Source organism: Marmota flaviventris, chromosome 16 (assembly GCF_047511675.1).
Source record: "Marmota flaviventris isolate mMarFla1 chromosome 16, mMarFla1.hap1, whole genome shotgun sequence".
NCBI classification, from domain to species: Eukaryota; Metazoa; Chordata; class Mammalia; order Rodentia; family Sciuridae; genus Marmota; species Marmota flaviventris.
In genome coordinates, this window is record NC_092513.1 from 36,188,330 (window position 1) to 36,205,257 (window position 16,928).

The 16,928-nt window shown below is 34.2% G+C and overlaps 2 protein-coding genes across 4 annotated transcripts in view; one reads left to right on the forward strand and one right to left on the reverse strand.

Moving 5' to 3' along the window:
* Rprd1a (regulation of nuclear pre-mRNA domain containing 1A) overlaps positions 1-16,928 on the forward strand; it is a 58,615-nt gene that overhangs the window by 25,278 nt on the left and 16,409 nt on the right. Inside the window, exons 3-7 of one of the 3 annotated variants that reach the window (XM_071602802.1) lie at positions 1,437-1,543; positions 1,807-1,904; positions 5,710-5,836; positions 5,943-6,118; positions 7,365-7,459. In XM_071602802.1, the coding sequence (XP_071458903.1) occupies positions 1,437-1,543; positions 1,807-1,904; positions 5,710-5,836; positions 5,943-6,118; positions 7,365-7,403 (547 nt within the window). In that variant the 3' untranslated portion in view covers positions 7,404-7,459. Of the gene's footprint in view, positions 1-1,436; positions 1,544-1,806; positions 1,905-5,709; positions 5,837-5,942; positions 6,119-7,364; positions 7,460-16,928 lie in introns of those variants that run through there. The other 2 variants (XM_027935677.3, XM_027935676.2) reach the window with 2 other exon arrangements.
* Positions 15,085-16,928, reverse strand: part of C16H18orf21 (chromosome 16 C18orf21 homolog) — a 30,636-nt gene continuing 28,792 nt past the window's right edge. The window contains exon 6 of the mRNA XM_071602805.1: positions 15,085-16,537. Coding sequence (XP_071458906.1) covers positions 16,511-16,537 — 27 coding nt within the window. The 3' untranslated portion in view covers positions 15,085-16,510. The remainder of the gene's footprint in view (positions 16,538-16,928) is intronic.

The following is a 16,928-nucleotide window of genomic DNA, read 5'->3' on the forward strand; positions in this document are numbered from 1 at the left end:
TCCATATTCCATATCACACATTTCCTTAGTTGCTTTCTTTTCCTTTTAGTTGCTATAATGTCTTTTTTGTATGTTTATAATAGCCTTTATTATTTTTTAATTCCTATGGGAACATGTAGCTAGCGTTGTAGAGCTAGTGTTACATTTTCTTGCCTTTGAGATCAAGCCTAAGCACTTAAGATTTTCCTTCATGGCACCTCCTACCTTCAGACTTATGTCTTATTTCTAACAGATAAACAGCTTGTAGTGTACACTTTAGCTAACTCAACTTTTTCTAAGTTCTGTCTACCTCCAAGGCTTTTGTATATATTACCTCTCCCTAGAGTTTAATAAAATCTTTATTAACTGCCTACTATGTGCTAGGCCCCAAAAGGTAGTAGCTACATGGATAAATGAATATAAATGAATATTTGTTATAATGCCAGATGACAAATGCTTTAAAGAGACATAGGGCAGGAAAAAAGAAATAGAGAGTATGAGGGTATCCAGTAATAGTATAAGATAATTTGGAGAGATGGCTATTTGAACAGAGACTAAAAAGAGGGTGAAACAAGCCATTTGTCTAGGAGGAAAGGATTCTAGGCAGAGAGAATACTTGGCAGAAATAGACAACTATGTGCAGGGCATGTTTGAGGATCAGCAAGGAGATTTGTATGGGAGAAATAAGTATTGGGGAATGTGGACTATGAGGTTGTCAGGAAGCAGAGCATGTGGGCCTTGTGGCCCAGTGCAAGAATTTTGATTTTATTCTTGGCATGGTTGGTTGTACTTACAGGATTGAGAACAGTATTATCTGATTTAAATTTTGTAGAGTGAAGGAGTACAGGCTGGGAGATTAGTGAGAATGTTCCAGAAATTCAAGCAAGAGATAATAGGGGCTCAGTCTATGATAGTCGTGATGAAGGATTACTTCTAAATGGGTAGAAGTAATCTATTTCTCATTTCTCTCTACATTCAGTCTTCATATCTCAGACTAGGTATCATTTCCTCAAATACTATTCCTTGTCTCTCTTAAATTGGGCAAGATCTCTTTGCTGTCTTTAATGCCTTGTTCTCTTCCATAACACCTATAAATAATAGCTGCTCTAAAACTCCGTTTAATCTCCATGCCAAAGGTAGTTCCTTGCTCAAAAATTATTTGGTGAGTAAATTAAAGACACCTATTGAATATCTCCCGTAGCCTCCCATTCAGCTCTCTTTAGGTTCAGGCATCTTCTTTGTAAACTCATAGGAGCTAGTCCTAAAACTTGTTTAGTTTTTGTAATTTTTTCCTTAAGCAATATGCATCATTCTGAATTGCTGGCCACATAGGATTTTCAGTAAACATCTATATAGTTTTTTTAAGAGTTGAATATTTGATTGTATTTAAAATCATCATCGTGTTTTCCATTGCAGTATGTATTATTGTTCATATTTTTAATTTTTTTTTTCTTTAGTGAAACTGATGAAAGTTGTAAGAAGCACCTTGGAAGAGTGTTATCTATTTGGGAAGAAAGATCTGTATATGAAAATGATGTATTAGAACAACTTAAGCAAGCTCTGTGTGAGTATATAATCTTTTTTTTTTTTTTTTTTTAAAGAGTGAGAGAAAGAGTGAGAGAGAATTTTTTTTAATATTTATTTTTTAGTTTTCGGCAGACACAACATCTTTGTATGTGGTGCTGAGGATCGAACCCCGGCCGCACGCATGCCAGGCGAGAGCGCTACCGCTTGAGCCACATCCCCAGCCCTATAATCTTAATCTCTTATCATTATCTCTTCATTAAAATATTCTTTTATTAAAATTTAAATATTTTTTCAATATAGATGGTGATAAGAAGCCTAGGAAGAGAACTTATGAACAAATAAAGGTGGATGAAAATGAAAATTGTTCCTCTCTAGGATCTCCAAGTGAACCACCACAGGTAAAAAATTTTCACCGATAAGAGTTATATTTTACTTTGCGTGATTACCAAGCCTTATTATTTCATTGTTTTGGGGTACAAGAAAGAAACTACACGAATATCTTTTCTTTCTTTCTTTTTTTTTTTTAAATATTTTTAGTTGTAGGTGGACACAATACCTTTATTTTGTTTATTTATGTGGTGCTGGGGATCAAACCCAGTGTCTCACGCATGCTAGGCAAGTGCTTTACCACTGAGCCACAACCCCAGCCCAAATATCTTTTATTTTTTGCTTAACAAATTGCTTATGTTTGTAGGATGTTGTATATTGTATATTTTTTATAGAAATCATATTTTGCATAGAAATATTTCTTTTTCTTCTGATAAATTCTTTTTTTTTTTAATTTAAGAGGATTTCTAGTTGCTAAGTATGATTAGATACAGTGAGATATCCACCATTTAAAGAGTTTATTTTACGATAAAACATTATGTGATAAGCATATTTTGTTGTAGGATTTAAATACTATTAAGAATTGCATTCTTAGATTAAAAAAAAGAGAATTGCATTCTTAGAGATGGACACTGCTCTTGTGTTTTTCTTTCAAATGTGTAAAACTCTTTTGAAAGATAAGAGTGTTAGAATGGGGGCTGGGGATGTGGCTCAAGCGGTAGCATGCTCGCCTGGCATGCGCAGGGCTCTGGGTTCGATCCTCAGCACCACATAAAAATAAAATAAAGATGTTGTGTCCACCGAAAACTAAAAAGTAAATATTAAAAAAAAAAAAAAGAGTGTTAGAGTGGTAAGTATGTATTCATTCACTAAACCTATATATCACAATGTAAGTCTATGGAGAAGTAAGATAATTCAAATCATTATCTTCGTACCCTAAGTCCTCCCAGGATGGTACAGCATAGCACTTCTTTACCATTAGATGAATTTTAGAAAGACATTTTGAACTTAAATGTGGGCATTGAGTCTTTAAATTTCCCTCTTCTGTTTGAAATATGTATGAAGGACAGATAAAATTTCAAAAGACAAAATGAAGACAGCCTTAAAACAAGGTAAATAGCTTTTTTAAAAAAATATTTATTTTTTAATTGTAGTTGGACACAATATCTTTATTTATTTATTTTTATGTGGTGTTGTCCGTGCTAGGCAAGCGCTCTACCGCTGAGCCACAACCCCAGCCCAAGGTAAATAGCTTTAAGGGCTAGAAATAATACAGAAGTACAACTCATTGTGTGAGCCAGAGGCTGTTTTCTCCTGAGCTCATTTCATTCTCCTCTGGTAGACATGAGGTGTCAAGAATTGGTATCCTGTAGGGTAACAAGAACTGTCAATACTTTATGGAAGTTAGAGGATTGAACCTAAACTTACTGTATGAAAACTTGAAGCTGGGAAGGGCTTTTTCCCTCATGAAAGGAGCTTGAAAGAAAGATAAAAATGATTGCCTAGGAGCTGGGGTTGTGGCTCAGCGGTAGATCGCTCGAGCACCTAGCATATGTGAGGCCCTGGGTTCCCTACTCAGCACCACATAAAAATAAATAAAATAAAGGTATTGTGTCCAATTACAACTAAAAAACAAATTTTTTTTTTTTTTTTAGAAATGATTGCCTAGGACTATGGATTTATATCAGTCTTGGAATTAAGGAGGAAGAAAAATCAGACCAAGGCTCTCGGTCAGGATCAGAGCCAAGCTACCTCTTGGTTCAGTCAGGAATGAGGAATAATGAACTCCTCATGGTAATCATGAAACAGAACTGGAATAGAAAAGTAGTAAGAACATGACATTTGGACCAACCAAGCACTAAATGTGCATCTTTCCCTATTTGCTCATAATTTATGACAGAAAATCATTTTTTTAACATGCCTTTTAAAGAAATATATTTACTTTTTAATTATAGGTGGGTACAATATCTTTATTTTTATGTGGTGCTGAGGATTGAACCCAGTGCCTCACACATGCTAGGCGAGCATTCTACCTCTGAGCCACAACCGTGGCTCCACATTCATTCTTTTTTTTAGTTGTTGATAGATCATTTATTTATTTATACGTGGTGCTAAAAATCGAACCCAGTGCCTCACATCCCAGGCAGGTGTGCTATTGCTGAGCCAAAGCCCCAGCCTCCCCATTCATTCTTAATATTTTTATTTTCTGTGTGCTAAACCTCAGTGATAGCTTTTAAATTAGAATAGCTAATAAACATTAGTAACTTGCTGTCAATGTCATTTTTTATTTTTATTTTTTCAAGAGAAAGAGTCTTTCTATGTTGCTCAAACTGATCCTGAACTCCTAGGCTCAAGCAATCCTCCTTCCTCAGTCTCTTTGAGTAGCTGAGACTAAATGTGATCCTGATAAAGACAGAATTAGGCGAGGCACTGTGGCACACGCCTGTAATCCCAGTAGCTTGGGAGGCTGAGGTAGAAGGATTGCAAGTTCAAAGCCAGCCTCATCAAAAGAGAGGTGCTAAGCAACTCAGTGAGACCCTGTCTCTAAATAAAATACAAAATAGAGCTGGGGATGTGGCTCAGTGGTTGAGTGCTCCTGAGTTCAATCCTCAGTACCAAAAAAAAAAAAAGTAAAGGCAGTATTTTAAAAGTATATGTAATGTCTTAGTGTCTCTGAATCTAGTCTTAAAAACTAAAAAAGAAAAAAAAAGAAAAGATGGGATGGGGATAGAGACTAGTAAAAATAAAACTTAATTATTTTTCTTTGGAGTAAGTTATATTATGAATAGTAACTCCAATAACAAAGAATCACCCTTTTCTTCTATTTTTAACTAGTATGAAAATATTTTAATTGTCCTTTTCTCCTGATTATAGTTGTATGAAAATAGTATTACTAAAGGTGATAAAATCATTTGTTTCCTGGCTAATCAGCATGGACATATTAGTCATTAGATGCATGGAATTTTTTTTAATACTTTAATAGTCTGATTAACAAACCATAGGATAGTTGAAGATATCATATTTGGGGCTGGGATTGTGGCTCAGAAGTAGAGCGCTCACGTAGCATGCGTGAGGCACTGAGTTTGATCCTCAGCACCACATAAAAATAAAATAAAGATATGTGTCCATCTATAACTAAAAAATAAATATTAAAAAAAAGATATCATATTTGAACATAATACCAAAACTATATTTCTTTTATGCTTTACTTACAGCATTTAGAAAAATCAATTTGAGAAACTCTTCTATATTGTATTAGATGATTGGTGTCCCCCTTTCCCCAATAGCCAATTTAATTTAAAATTCAGTAATTTTACAGTGATAATATAATGTGCAATGATAATATAATGCATATATTATACATAAAACTTGTATTCTTTAGGCTGAAATTATAGCCTACTTTCCCATTTACCACTGAGATAGATATCTGCCATATATATAAATCAGTCATTTACCTCATTTGTCTGATAATCAAATATTTGTATACCATCTGCCTTCACTACTAGAGTGTGAGCTCCTCAAGGTCTAGGGCCTTGTCTCATTTACATTTTCAGTAGCTTCTTAGAATATAAAATAAATGGGATTGTCTGTGGAAGCAGTTTGTATTGGAAACTTTGTGTTAGTAGGTAACTCATAAGGATTAGGGATATGAAAAAAAGATTCAAGTCTTTATTAATTTAAGCTTTGGGCTGGGGTTGTGGCTCAGTAGTACAGCCCTCACCTAGCATGTGCGAGATGCTGGGTTCAATCCTTAGCACCACATAAAAATAAATAAAAAAAATAAAGGTATTGTGTCCAACTACAACTAAAAAAAAAAAAACCAAAAACAAAATTAAGCTTTATTTATTTTGGTTCTGAAGTTATGCAACTTTTTAGACTCTAGATCTCGTTAGAGCCTTACAAGATCTAGAAAATGCAGCTTCAGGTGATGCAGCAGTTCATCAGAGGATAGCTTCTTTGCCTGTCGAAGTCCAAGAAGTATCCCTGCTAGATAAAATAACAGGTAAGAAAAAGATGTGATCCAGAACTTTTTTAGGAGGTGGGTTTGGGAACAACATATGTTATTGTTTCTGTTGTATAATAATTTTATTATCCTGTGCTTTTCTTAGATAAAGAATCTGGAGAAAGGCTTTCTAAAATGGTAGAGGATGCTTGTATGTTGCTGGCAGATTACAATGGCAGATTGGCGGCAGAAATAGATGATAGGAAGCAACTCACTCGAATGTTAGCAGATTTTCTTCGTTGTCAAAAAGAAGCCCTTGCAGAGAAAGAGCATAAATTGGAAGTGCGTAACTTTTTTCTTTTTAGTGCTTATTTGTTTCATTTACTTTGGGGTAGGAATTTTAACATATCTCAGTTCTTGCACACCATGCATTTTTGGGAAATAGACCTTTTTAGGCAGTGGCCCAAGTAACTTCCTCAACATCAATGGATTTCCTTCTACTTTAACCAAATCAACCTGTTTAAGTAAACTTTGAAATTTAGAATTAGCAGGATTGCACTTGAAAAATTATTTGTGTGAAATTCCATTGCAGTAGTAGAAGTTTATCAACTTAAATCCTTATTTTCAAGCACAAAAACAATAGAAAAATAACAGTAGGCATGAAGCCTTACCTGCAGTAAATTGGATTAGATTTGTTCAGTCCCTATTCTGAGCACATATAGTCTTTCAGCTATACCATACAGTCTTCAAATTAATCCATCTCTTTGAGGCCAAGAATTCAAGACCAGACTGGGCAACATGAGCTGTTTCAAATTTTAAAAAGAAATTACCTCTTTTTTCCACCTCTGATTCTGATGCTTAACATACTCACACCCTTCTGGCCCGCAAACACTGTTAGTTAGAAAGTTATTGCTCTTTTAAGTAGTGATTGGTACTGTTGATGAGAAGTTTTGGGGTGCAGGAGGTTATAAAAAGAAATATTCTCATATTTCCTTTGAGGCATTGTCAGGGGTAGATGAGCTAGATTTAGTTTAATTTAAATCCTCCAGTTGACTAGTTGTTAAATTGTTTACTAATGTACCAGTTTCTTATGCTAATATGTAAGAGAATTTCTAATTTGTTTGAGTCCCCTTATTTGCAGGTAATTTACTGTAAGTTTATAGGTACGGCATGATACTGCCTCTGTTAGGTCGCTTTTACTTATTTTAATTTATTTCTTAGTTCAGCAATCTCTAATTGGGCCCAAAAGGTGCCATTTGTTACCCATGAGAAAGCTACTTGATTGCTTCCACCCAAAACTCTTAGCTTTTAGTTTAGCACAGTCTCTTCAAATTTGCTCCTCTTCTGTTCACATAAAACACAGTGGATTATTAGCACTATGATTTGCCCTTGAAAAAGTTGCTCACTTCTACATGGAAAGGAAAAGATGGAATTTTGAAAATGATGAATTTGATAATTGTCAGTCTTTGATTTGTGGTAGAAATTCAATTTTAAATATATTGTTACTTGTTGTCTGCAGAATTAAGGGTAAGTAATATACAGTTTTTGTCTTTAGTCTTTTGGTAACATTTCTTTAACTTCTATTGAGCTTCTGTTGCAGATATTGGACATGGGCGTTATCTTCTAATGATGTCTTCACCATTAGCGTATTCTTCCTGCTAAAAATAAATATCAAACTCCAAAGCTTGTATTGTCTCATGTTTTTGAAAATTGAAGAGAAGACTAAAACTTTGTTATTATTCTCCTTTGTACTGCTTTCTCACTTATCATGTTGGCCATTTATCACTGGTTTCAAAAATGGAATTTATGCAGTTGCTTGGGAGGCTGAGGAAGGAGGATCATAAGTTCAAGCCAGCCTCAGCAATTTAGCAAGGCCCTAAAAACTTAACAAAGAGCCTTCTCTAAATAAAATATGAAAAAGGTCTGGGATATGTAGTTCAGTGGTTAAGTATCCCTGGGCTCAATGCATGGTACCAAATAAATAAATAATGAAATTTATGTCTTAAAGTGTAGAAAATATGGCAAATACCACCTCCCCCAACAACTCACTCTTTGCCCAATGCATTCCAGCCAGATTGCATAGTTAATAGTCATAGATGGTGAGACTGATAATAACAACAGTAACATTTACCATGTGTTAGGCATACTGTTCTAGCCATTTAACATAGTCAACTCATTTACTCCTATGTAGCAGGATAGAATATTATCCACAATTCATAAACATGGAACTGAGGTAGAAGGAGATAAAGTAGCTTACTCACCGTCACAGAAAGTAAATTGTTAGGACCCAGGGAATCTGTCTCAGGAGTCATTGTACTTAATCAAAAAGAAATTTTTTACTTCCTATTTTGCTGCAGTGTAAGTCTACAGCAAAAGCTAAAGCCCTATTTTTCTAACTCTGATTCCATTCTCCTCAGAGGTAATAACTGTCATGAAAGAAAGTGTTGTAGGAATTTTTATTATTCAGCATGACTGGATTTTATTGTATTATAAAGAAACTAGCTCAATTATGTTCAACTTCGTTTTTACAAGTAGAGAAATGAGCTTTCTTACATAAACTTGGAATTAATTCAGCAGAACTTTTTGTAAATCATAATTTAGAAATTAGGGATTCTGTTATTAGGAGACCTGAAAATGATTTGAGATAATTTAGACATTCTTTGTACTAAGCAGTTGACATTGCTTTGAAGTTGAGATAGAGGTGAAGATTTATATTTTTCCTATCAGCTGTGATACCACAGAGTTGACAGTTCTCATGCATGTTTGAACATGAAGTGCAATTTACTGGGTGTCATTATTTTCTCTTTTTTTTGAAAAAGGTACATAAATTTGAAAGTATCCATTTATGAATTGGTTATTTAATATTTCTTAAGGAAGTCACTATTAAAGCATTTGTAATGAATGAAAATATTTGGAAATTTAAACATTTTTTGGAAATCAGTAGTCATGATTTTTGAAACTTTTTACTTTGGTAAAAAATAAAAAGTAAGCAGATAACTGTTAGAATGGACCCAGTAAATTTCATTTATATTTATAAGATCTTTTTCATGGACTGCTATATGGTAACTTAAAAAAAATTTTTTTTTGTAGTTGTAAGTAGACAGCATACATTTATTTTATTTATTCATTTTTATGTGGTGCTGAGGATCGAACCTAGTGTTTCACACGTTCTAGGCAAGTGCTCTGCCACTAAGCCAAAACCCCTGCCCCTCATGGATTGCTATATAAATCATTGCACCATTCAGAAGTTGAAAGTGTTACATAAAATAATTTAACTTGTTATGGAAGAAAATATCTGCACAGTACTCATTGCACGAATATTGTTTAAGCTTGCCCCTTTTCCAATGATGTAAGATTGCCCCCAAGTTATTTGCATTTATTATTACACTGTTTTGTGTATTGTAGGTAGGACAGCAGAGAACATACTGGTAATACAGGTTTACATAACTGTATATATGCAGGACTCATTCTCAGTAGAGTACTGTACAGGTGGGTCAAAGGGAATGTGTGTATGCATGTACGCGTGTTCGCGTGCACTCACACACAGTGCTAGGGATCAAACTCAGGGTCTCATGCATGCCAAGCAGGTGCTCTACCACTGAGCAAAACCAGGTTCTGTCTCTTTAAATTTGCCATATAAGTGTATAAACTTACAGTATGGGTGCATTTTTTCCTACAAAATCTTACTCACTGAGTGATAACTTTCTTTCTATTTTTGTTAAATGCCACTGTCATACTTAATTCTTATGTCTACCCACATTTAGTAATGTAGTTCCTTTTCTACTTGCACAGATTTTGATATTTATTTCTAATATTCATGTTTATAATTTTGACTAATTTCTCTTTACTCACTGTTTTGCCTTCATACTTAATATTTTAAGAGACCACATTTTTCGTTATTTATCACATGATATGTTATTCAAAGATAGTGTGGTAAGGATATGGAGAACTGATAATGGAGTAATTTTAGAAATAATATTATAAGTAAGATGGAGCTATGGATTTTTTAAAAGAAAGAAATGTTACTAATTTCTGAATAAATATTTTTGAAATCTTTCTAAAATTTTTCAGGATTTATACAGTTATTTCAGGAACTGTAATCTTTAGCCATTTTTATTGACTGGCAAGTAATCTATTGTAATTATAGGGGAAAAGGCTATATGAGCAAAAAGACAGCCCTGGATATTGGCTCTATTTTATATCCCTTTCATATAATATGTGCTTTTTTACTATGTCATTGTTTCCTTTTTAATGTATAGATACATGACAGTTTACTTAATTACTCTTTTTCTTTTTTGTGATTCCATTGCTTTGGTATTATAAACAGCATTTCAGGGAACATCTCTTTAATTAACTTGCTTGCCCACGTAGGATTATTTCTTATGATAAATCTCTAAAATTACTGATTCATGTTAAAGACTTGATATTTGTTACTAATCTGATTTTTAGTAAGATTGTAGTTGGTTTTATTATCTATAGTTCTTCTTTCCTAGGCCATTCATTTTCTCTAGAGAGAAGTGCCTCAGGTACATGACAGAGGGCATCTATTTTCTGAATAGTATTTTACCTCTTAACTTCTGTGAGTTGAGTCCCTGAATGCAGATATTTTGCTCAGTTTCTTGTCTCTCATCTTTTAGTTCTGTGGGATAAAGGTTTTAACAGATTTACGTAAAGAGTTTCAGTTGGTCCTTATTGTGAACCTTAAAACCCACCATTACATTTCTAGGGGGCTCGTAAGTTCAAAATCCTGAGCTAGTTCAGAGTTCCTCTGGATGAAGTGCATTACTTTTGTTTATTTTGTGTTGTATTTTTTTTTCAGTCTTAAAGTTTTTTTGACATTCATTTACTGTGGTACCCTTTCTTTCTTTGTGATTTCTGCCTGTATAAATTGTTTTACTATTTTGTTGGCATTTTGAGAGGGAGCAGATGAACAATTCCATCTGTCATATAATGGAAAACTTTTTATGTTTTAGTAAACACAAATATATACATTTCATACCTCCTGCCACACCACCCCTAAGTGGTTGTCATACATATATATATTGCCTGTATTGTTAATAGTTGATCATCCTGATCCCTCTGAAATTTCCCTATGTGACTGCAGCCAGATGGATCTTTTAAGAAGAAATGGGGCTAGGGATGTGGCTCAAGCGGTAGTGCCCTCGCCTGGCATGTGTACGGCCCAGGTTCGATCCTCAGCACCACATACAAACAAAGATGTTGTGTCTGCCGAAAACTAAAAAATAAATATTAAAAAAAGAAAATTCCCTCCCTACCCCCCCTCTTAAAAAAAAAATGAAGAAGAAGAAACTAGGTCCCAGCACACCTGTTTAAAACTCTCCAATGTTTCTCATCACATTTTTGGATCTTGTTTTGAATTCATGCATGGCCTATGAGATCACTGGTCATGAGCCTGTAATCTCATTTTCATCTCACTGGTTTATATTTTGTTCTTAAAGTTGGTGAAGCCTGTTGTCTTACCAGGGTTTTTGCTTTACTAGTTTCTAACCGTGACTGAAATGCTCTTGCTTTCTTAGTTTTTCTTAGCCAGTTAATTCCTTCTTTATTCAGTTACAATGTCCTGTTACTTGGTCCTCTTCAGAGGGTCTTCTGTTCCTTTCTTTTGCTTCCACTCTGCACGCCCCCCGCCCCATTGAATTGCATTGTTTTTTCTTTGTGGTACTTACCATTATTTGAAAATTTAAAGCTTTGTGTACTTGGTTATCATGTGTACCTGTTATTAGCATATGAGCTCTGAGATGAAGAACCTTTTTTTGTTATTTGTATTTATTCCCATATCCTCAATGCTTAGGGCAATGCCCTTTTCTTGGTAGGCATTTAGAGTTTATGTTGAATGAATAAGTAAAATTTGGCCTTCCAGTGATAGATAAATGAATGACACTAGAAATGTAATCTGTAAGGGATATATAAAATATATATTTTAAATTATAACTTATTTTGTAGTTTATTGGGAATTTAATGAGTAAAAGTGATTGGAAATACTTGAGGTTTTATGATAGAATCATACCCCCCCCCCTTTTTTTTTTAATACTGGGGCTCAAACTCAGGATCTTGATCATGCTAAGCAAGGTATCACTGAGCTACATCCCAGCCCTGTCTAATTGATTTTTAAGTTGTCTTAGTATAGTACAGTTCGGTAGTCTCCCCCTTACCTATAGCTGATATTACCCAAGATATGTCTGATTTTGCTGATAGTACCAACCTCTGTAAATACTTTTTTTCCCCTCTAAACATACATAGCTAGGATAAAGTTTAACTTACAAATTAGGCACAGTAGTGGATTAACAACAATAATAAAACAATAATTATAACAATATATAGTAATAAGTGTTATGTGAGTTGGTTTCTTTCCCTCTCAAAATATCTTAATTCCTGAGCTGGGGATATAGCTCAGTTGGTAGAGTGCTTGCTTTCATGCACAAAGCCTTGGTTGGGTTCAATCCCCAGCACCACAAAAAATTAATAAATAAAAATCTTAATTCCTCACTGTGTGATAGTACTATTGTTGGAACAGAGTGACCTAAGGTAACTAAACCACAGAAAGCACAAATTTAGCTGTGAATAAAGGAACTACTGTACTTTTAGGGGGAAAAAGAAAGTGTGCTGTGTGTTCAAGGCAGTATCTAGAATGTCAGGTGAGCATTTTGAAAGGAGTAAATAGATATTTTGAAATGCTAAAATTATGTTACTATTTTATCCCCATTTTCCCCTTCAAAAAGAGAGTAACACATTAACATTATACAGAAATGAGCAATAAGTGAACAGTACTCAACAATATTTAAGTGCTGAATTTGTAGAAACAGTGCCACTCACTGGAAGAACTGGAGCTGTAAATGAAATATGAATCCTTAAGCCGGTGTTCTTTCTTTCACATTGTAGTATATAAGAGAGTGGAATTTAAGCTGTAATTGCCCTCTGTGCCTGCTCACTTTCATAGAATGGAAATGTTTAATAATACCTTTATATGCCAGGCAGTAAAGCCCTGAACCATAGAAGGCAATAGCAGTGAAGTGTTGTAGTTTTTTTAATTAGAAGAGTAATATGTGTTTATCAAAGTTTACCCTTTGGTAAGGATGCATATACTACCTCAATCTTTGACAACATTTAGAGGAATAGAATTGTAATATACATGACTATTTTGCAGGGTTTTTTTTTTTTTTTGCATATTTACTGTGAATATTTTCACACAGTTATCATTCTGGTTTTTTTTTTTTTTTTTTCCGTAATGCTGAGGATTAACTCCAGGACTTTGTGAATGCTAGGCAAGCACTGTACCACTGAGCTACACCCCAGCCCTAATATTGGTCTCATTTTAATGCCCAAGTTATATTCTGTTTTACAGAAATAGTATTTCTACCTGTTATTTAACATTTGTTTTTCTTCCTCTTTCTTGCTGTTGAAAACATTGCTTTAAATCACATTTTGACATTTATATTACTTCCAGTTTCTTGCTATTGAAAAACACTGCTCTGGGCTGGGCATCATGGCTCACACATGTAATCCAAGTGGCTTAGGAGGCTGAGGCAGGAGGATGGTGAGTTCAAAGCCAGCCTCAGCAAAAGCAAGGCACTAAGTAATTTAGTGAGTCCCTGTCTCTAAATGAAACACAAAATAGAGCTGGGGCTGTGGCTCGGTGTTTCAGTGTCCCTGAGTTCAACTCGAGCAACCTTTCCCACCCCTGCCCCTGCCCTCCCCCCAAAAAAAAGAAAAGGAAAAACACTACTATAAATAACTTTCTAGCTAAGTTTTTGCTTATGTCTGGTAGTTTGAAAATAAATTCCTAGGGGGAAGAAAAATGAAATTTAAAGCAATAAAGAGGTAAATGGTTTTTATGCTTGAGTCAGCTCTGAGTTAAGAAAACAAAGTGACATCCTCCATAATGACAAGTGGATGTGGAAATAGAAACTCTTACATATTGTTTACATAAATTATTACATTTATGTGAATTTTCTTTTTATTTAAATATTATAGTTTTTTCTTTTTCCTATGTATTTAAAACTTTGACTAGCACATATCCAGGTTATTGGTTTTTCATTAATTTTGCTTGATATTTGATGTGCCCTTCCATTAGACCTAAGTTGCCTTTTATTTTTGCCACTTAATTGTTTTTATAATTTTTCATTAAATTCCTGGTATGTGTATTGAATGGTTTGAAGTTTTTACCCACATTTCTAATTTTTTATTTTTCCCCACTATCGTTTACTTCCTCAATATTTTATTTGTCATTTTTAATGCTATTTTTGTTCTATTTATTTTTCCTTATAGCATGAAGTCTCTGCTTGTCTAATATTGTTAGTAGGGTTAGGAATAGAGATTATTTTGTCAGATTTTTGTAGGTCTCGGTTGAAGAAAGTGATTTATTTTCACATCTACTTAACCTAGTTCACAGTATCTACTCAGGACTAGTAGAAAAGGAATCAAGAGTCAGAAAATCTTAGTGCCAGTGTTTGGTAAGTTTATGGAAACTGACCACACCTAACTGGAACCATGCTTTTATTCTTGCCAGTACACCAGCCAAAACTGTCAAATGCCTCTTCAGTCATAGTCACTGGCTCTTTCCCATGGTTCTGGGAGCCACAGAGGGTCCAGATTGCCTTTTTTTTTTTAAGAGGCTCACTAAATTGCTGACACTTATGATCTTCCTTCCTGAACCTTCTATTACAGGATTACAGGCATGTACCACCATGCCTTTCAAAGATTTCCTTTTAAAAATGACTCAGAGAGCTGGGCAAAGTGGCTCATGCATGTAATTCCAGCAATTCGGGAAGGACAGAAGAACTTCAAGTTCAAAGACAGCCTCAGCAACTTTTGAGACCCCATCGTAAAAAGGTCTAGGAATCTAGCTCAGTAGTAAAGCACCATTGGGTTTAGTCCCAGTACCGCCCCTCCCCCCCAAAAAAATTTTAAGGCGGAGAACAGTCAGCAAGTATAATTAATGTTTGTAATGATCGTAAAATATTTGTGCCTTCAGGGCTTGGCAAAGTCCACTGAAGTGTTCAGACTTTTTTAATGTAAGTGTAAAATACTATTTAAGTAGCTACTATTTATTTTCTGTAAACATGATTGTATGCTTCTTTGTTGGGGTGTTTCTTATGCTTTTGATTTCCTACCAGTGAGCTCAGTTTAAGAATTAAAGAATATTCAGAAATATATTTGATAGAAGCAGTATCCTCTGAATAAAGGTTTAAGGATAATTTCAGTAAGCCAAGTAAATCAATCATAGTCAAATATATAATGAATCTTTACATTTTTATTCTTTAAAGAATATTCAGATAAGTTTCAGAAAATAAATTTTATACTGTGATGGTTTATGGCATTTGTTTTTTCTGCATAGAAACAACTTTTTACTTTTAGGCGTGAGATTTTTGTGTCAGTGTAACATTGACATTTTTTGCTTGTGTAACTTTTGGAACTATCTCTAAACCTTTTTAAGCATCTGCCATTATTAACTTAGAATTTCTAATTAGCATCTTATGTGATTAACTTTTAAAATATGTATCTTTTAAAAAAACATGTTGAGCCAGTATTTCAGCCTGTACATTTTTAAATATTTATTTATTAGTTATAGGTGGGCACAATATCTTTATTTTATTTTTATGTGGTGCTAAGGCTCAAACCCAGTGCCTTATATGTGCTAGGTGAACAATCTACCACTGAGCTCCAGCCCCGAATTTTTTTAAACTTGACATCTATCATTTTTTTTTTTTTTTTGGTGCTCTCACTTTGTTTCTTCTACAGACTTCTTGTGGATATATTCTAACTTATAAAAACGAAAATCATATTTTACATGATGAAGAGATAAGGCCAGGAACAGGGGCCTGTGGTTTGAAAGTTGCCTTGGTTGACTTTCAACTTTATCAGTAAACACTTGGAGAAGCCGTAAACCGTTCAGCTTTGTGATGAAGAGTGGGGACTCTGGAATAGGGTTGTCCGTTGTAATTCTGTTTCTCTGCTTACTAACCCTGTGGCATTGGGCAAAGCATTTGATTTTTTTGTACATCAGTTACCTTGTCTGTAAAGTAGGGATAAAAATGATAAAATCATATCTACTTTAAGTGGTTACTATAGAATTTGAACAAGTTAGGTGCTTAAATTTGTTCCCATATAGAGTAAGTATCTCAGAAGTTCTAGCTACAAACAAAAACCCTTGGGAGTTTTAAAATTTTTTTTAGCTAGTATATATTTATCATTTAATCAATAAAATTGTTGAAGTGATCCTCCTTCTTGTGCTTTCTGAGTAGCTGGGACTACCTGCACACAGCTGGAATTCTTTCAATGTCAGATGTCTGTAATATTTTTCTTTTGCCTCAAAGAGAAATTATTTATTTTGCTGTTTACTGTCTTAGTATCTCAGTGGTTGCAACTGGGTTTCTGAGTACCTTTAAACACATTCAATCATTTTCTGAGATATTGCCTTATCTGAGTCAAGCCTGCTTGTCTGCTGATTGTGGAATCTACCTCTTTTCAAAATTAGGTATAGTATTTGCTGGTAATCAATTTGGTGGTAGTTGTGATTTCTTGGAAGTAGTTGTTTAATATGTCCAGTTGGTAAAGTGTTTTCTATTCTTCTCCCCCAGTGTTTAAGAATGTAATTGGTTAGGGCAGCAGGTCTGGATTCAATTAAAGTATGGTGTTCACCTTAACTTCCTTTTCTGATTCAGATGTTCACTGTCTTTTGTAAACAAAAGCAGATATTCTTGACTTTTTAAGATATTAGACTGAGTTGCAGCTTTTTTTCTCCTATAACAAATAGAAAATAAAATGTAAGAATATAATAAACATAAGACCTAGGATATTCTTTATTGTATTAAGTAAATAGTAAAGATGTATGTAAATATATCTTGTGCATTATGTTACATATCTATTGTATAAAATGTAAAGATAGGTGTAATGAAGAGAAATAAAATTAAAGAGTCAGATGAAATGGAGGGATAGGAGTGGTGAAATAATAGAGTTAAAGGGCTGTGGTGCTCAAAAGGTAGCCACTAGCCACAATCTATTTAAGTTAATTAATATTAAATATGGGGCTGGGTTGTAGCTCAGTGATAGAGTGCTTGCCTAGCACACGTGAGGCACTGGGTTTAATTCTCAACACCACATATAAATAAAATAAAGGTCCATCAATAATTTT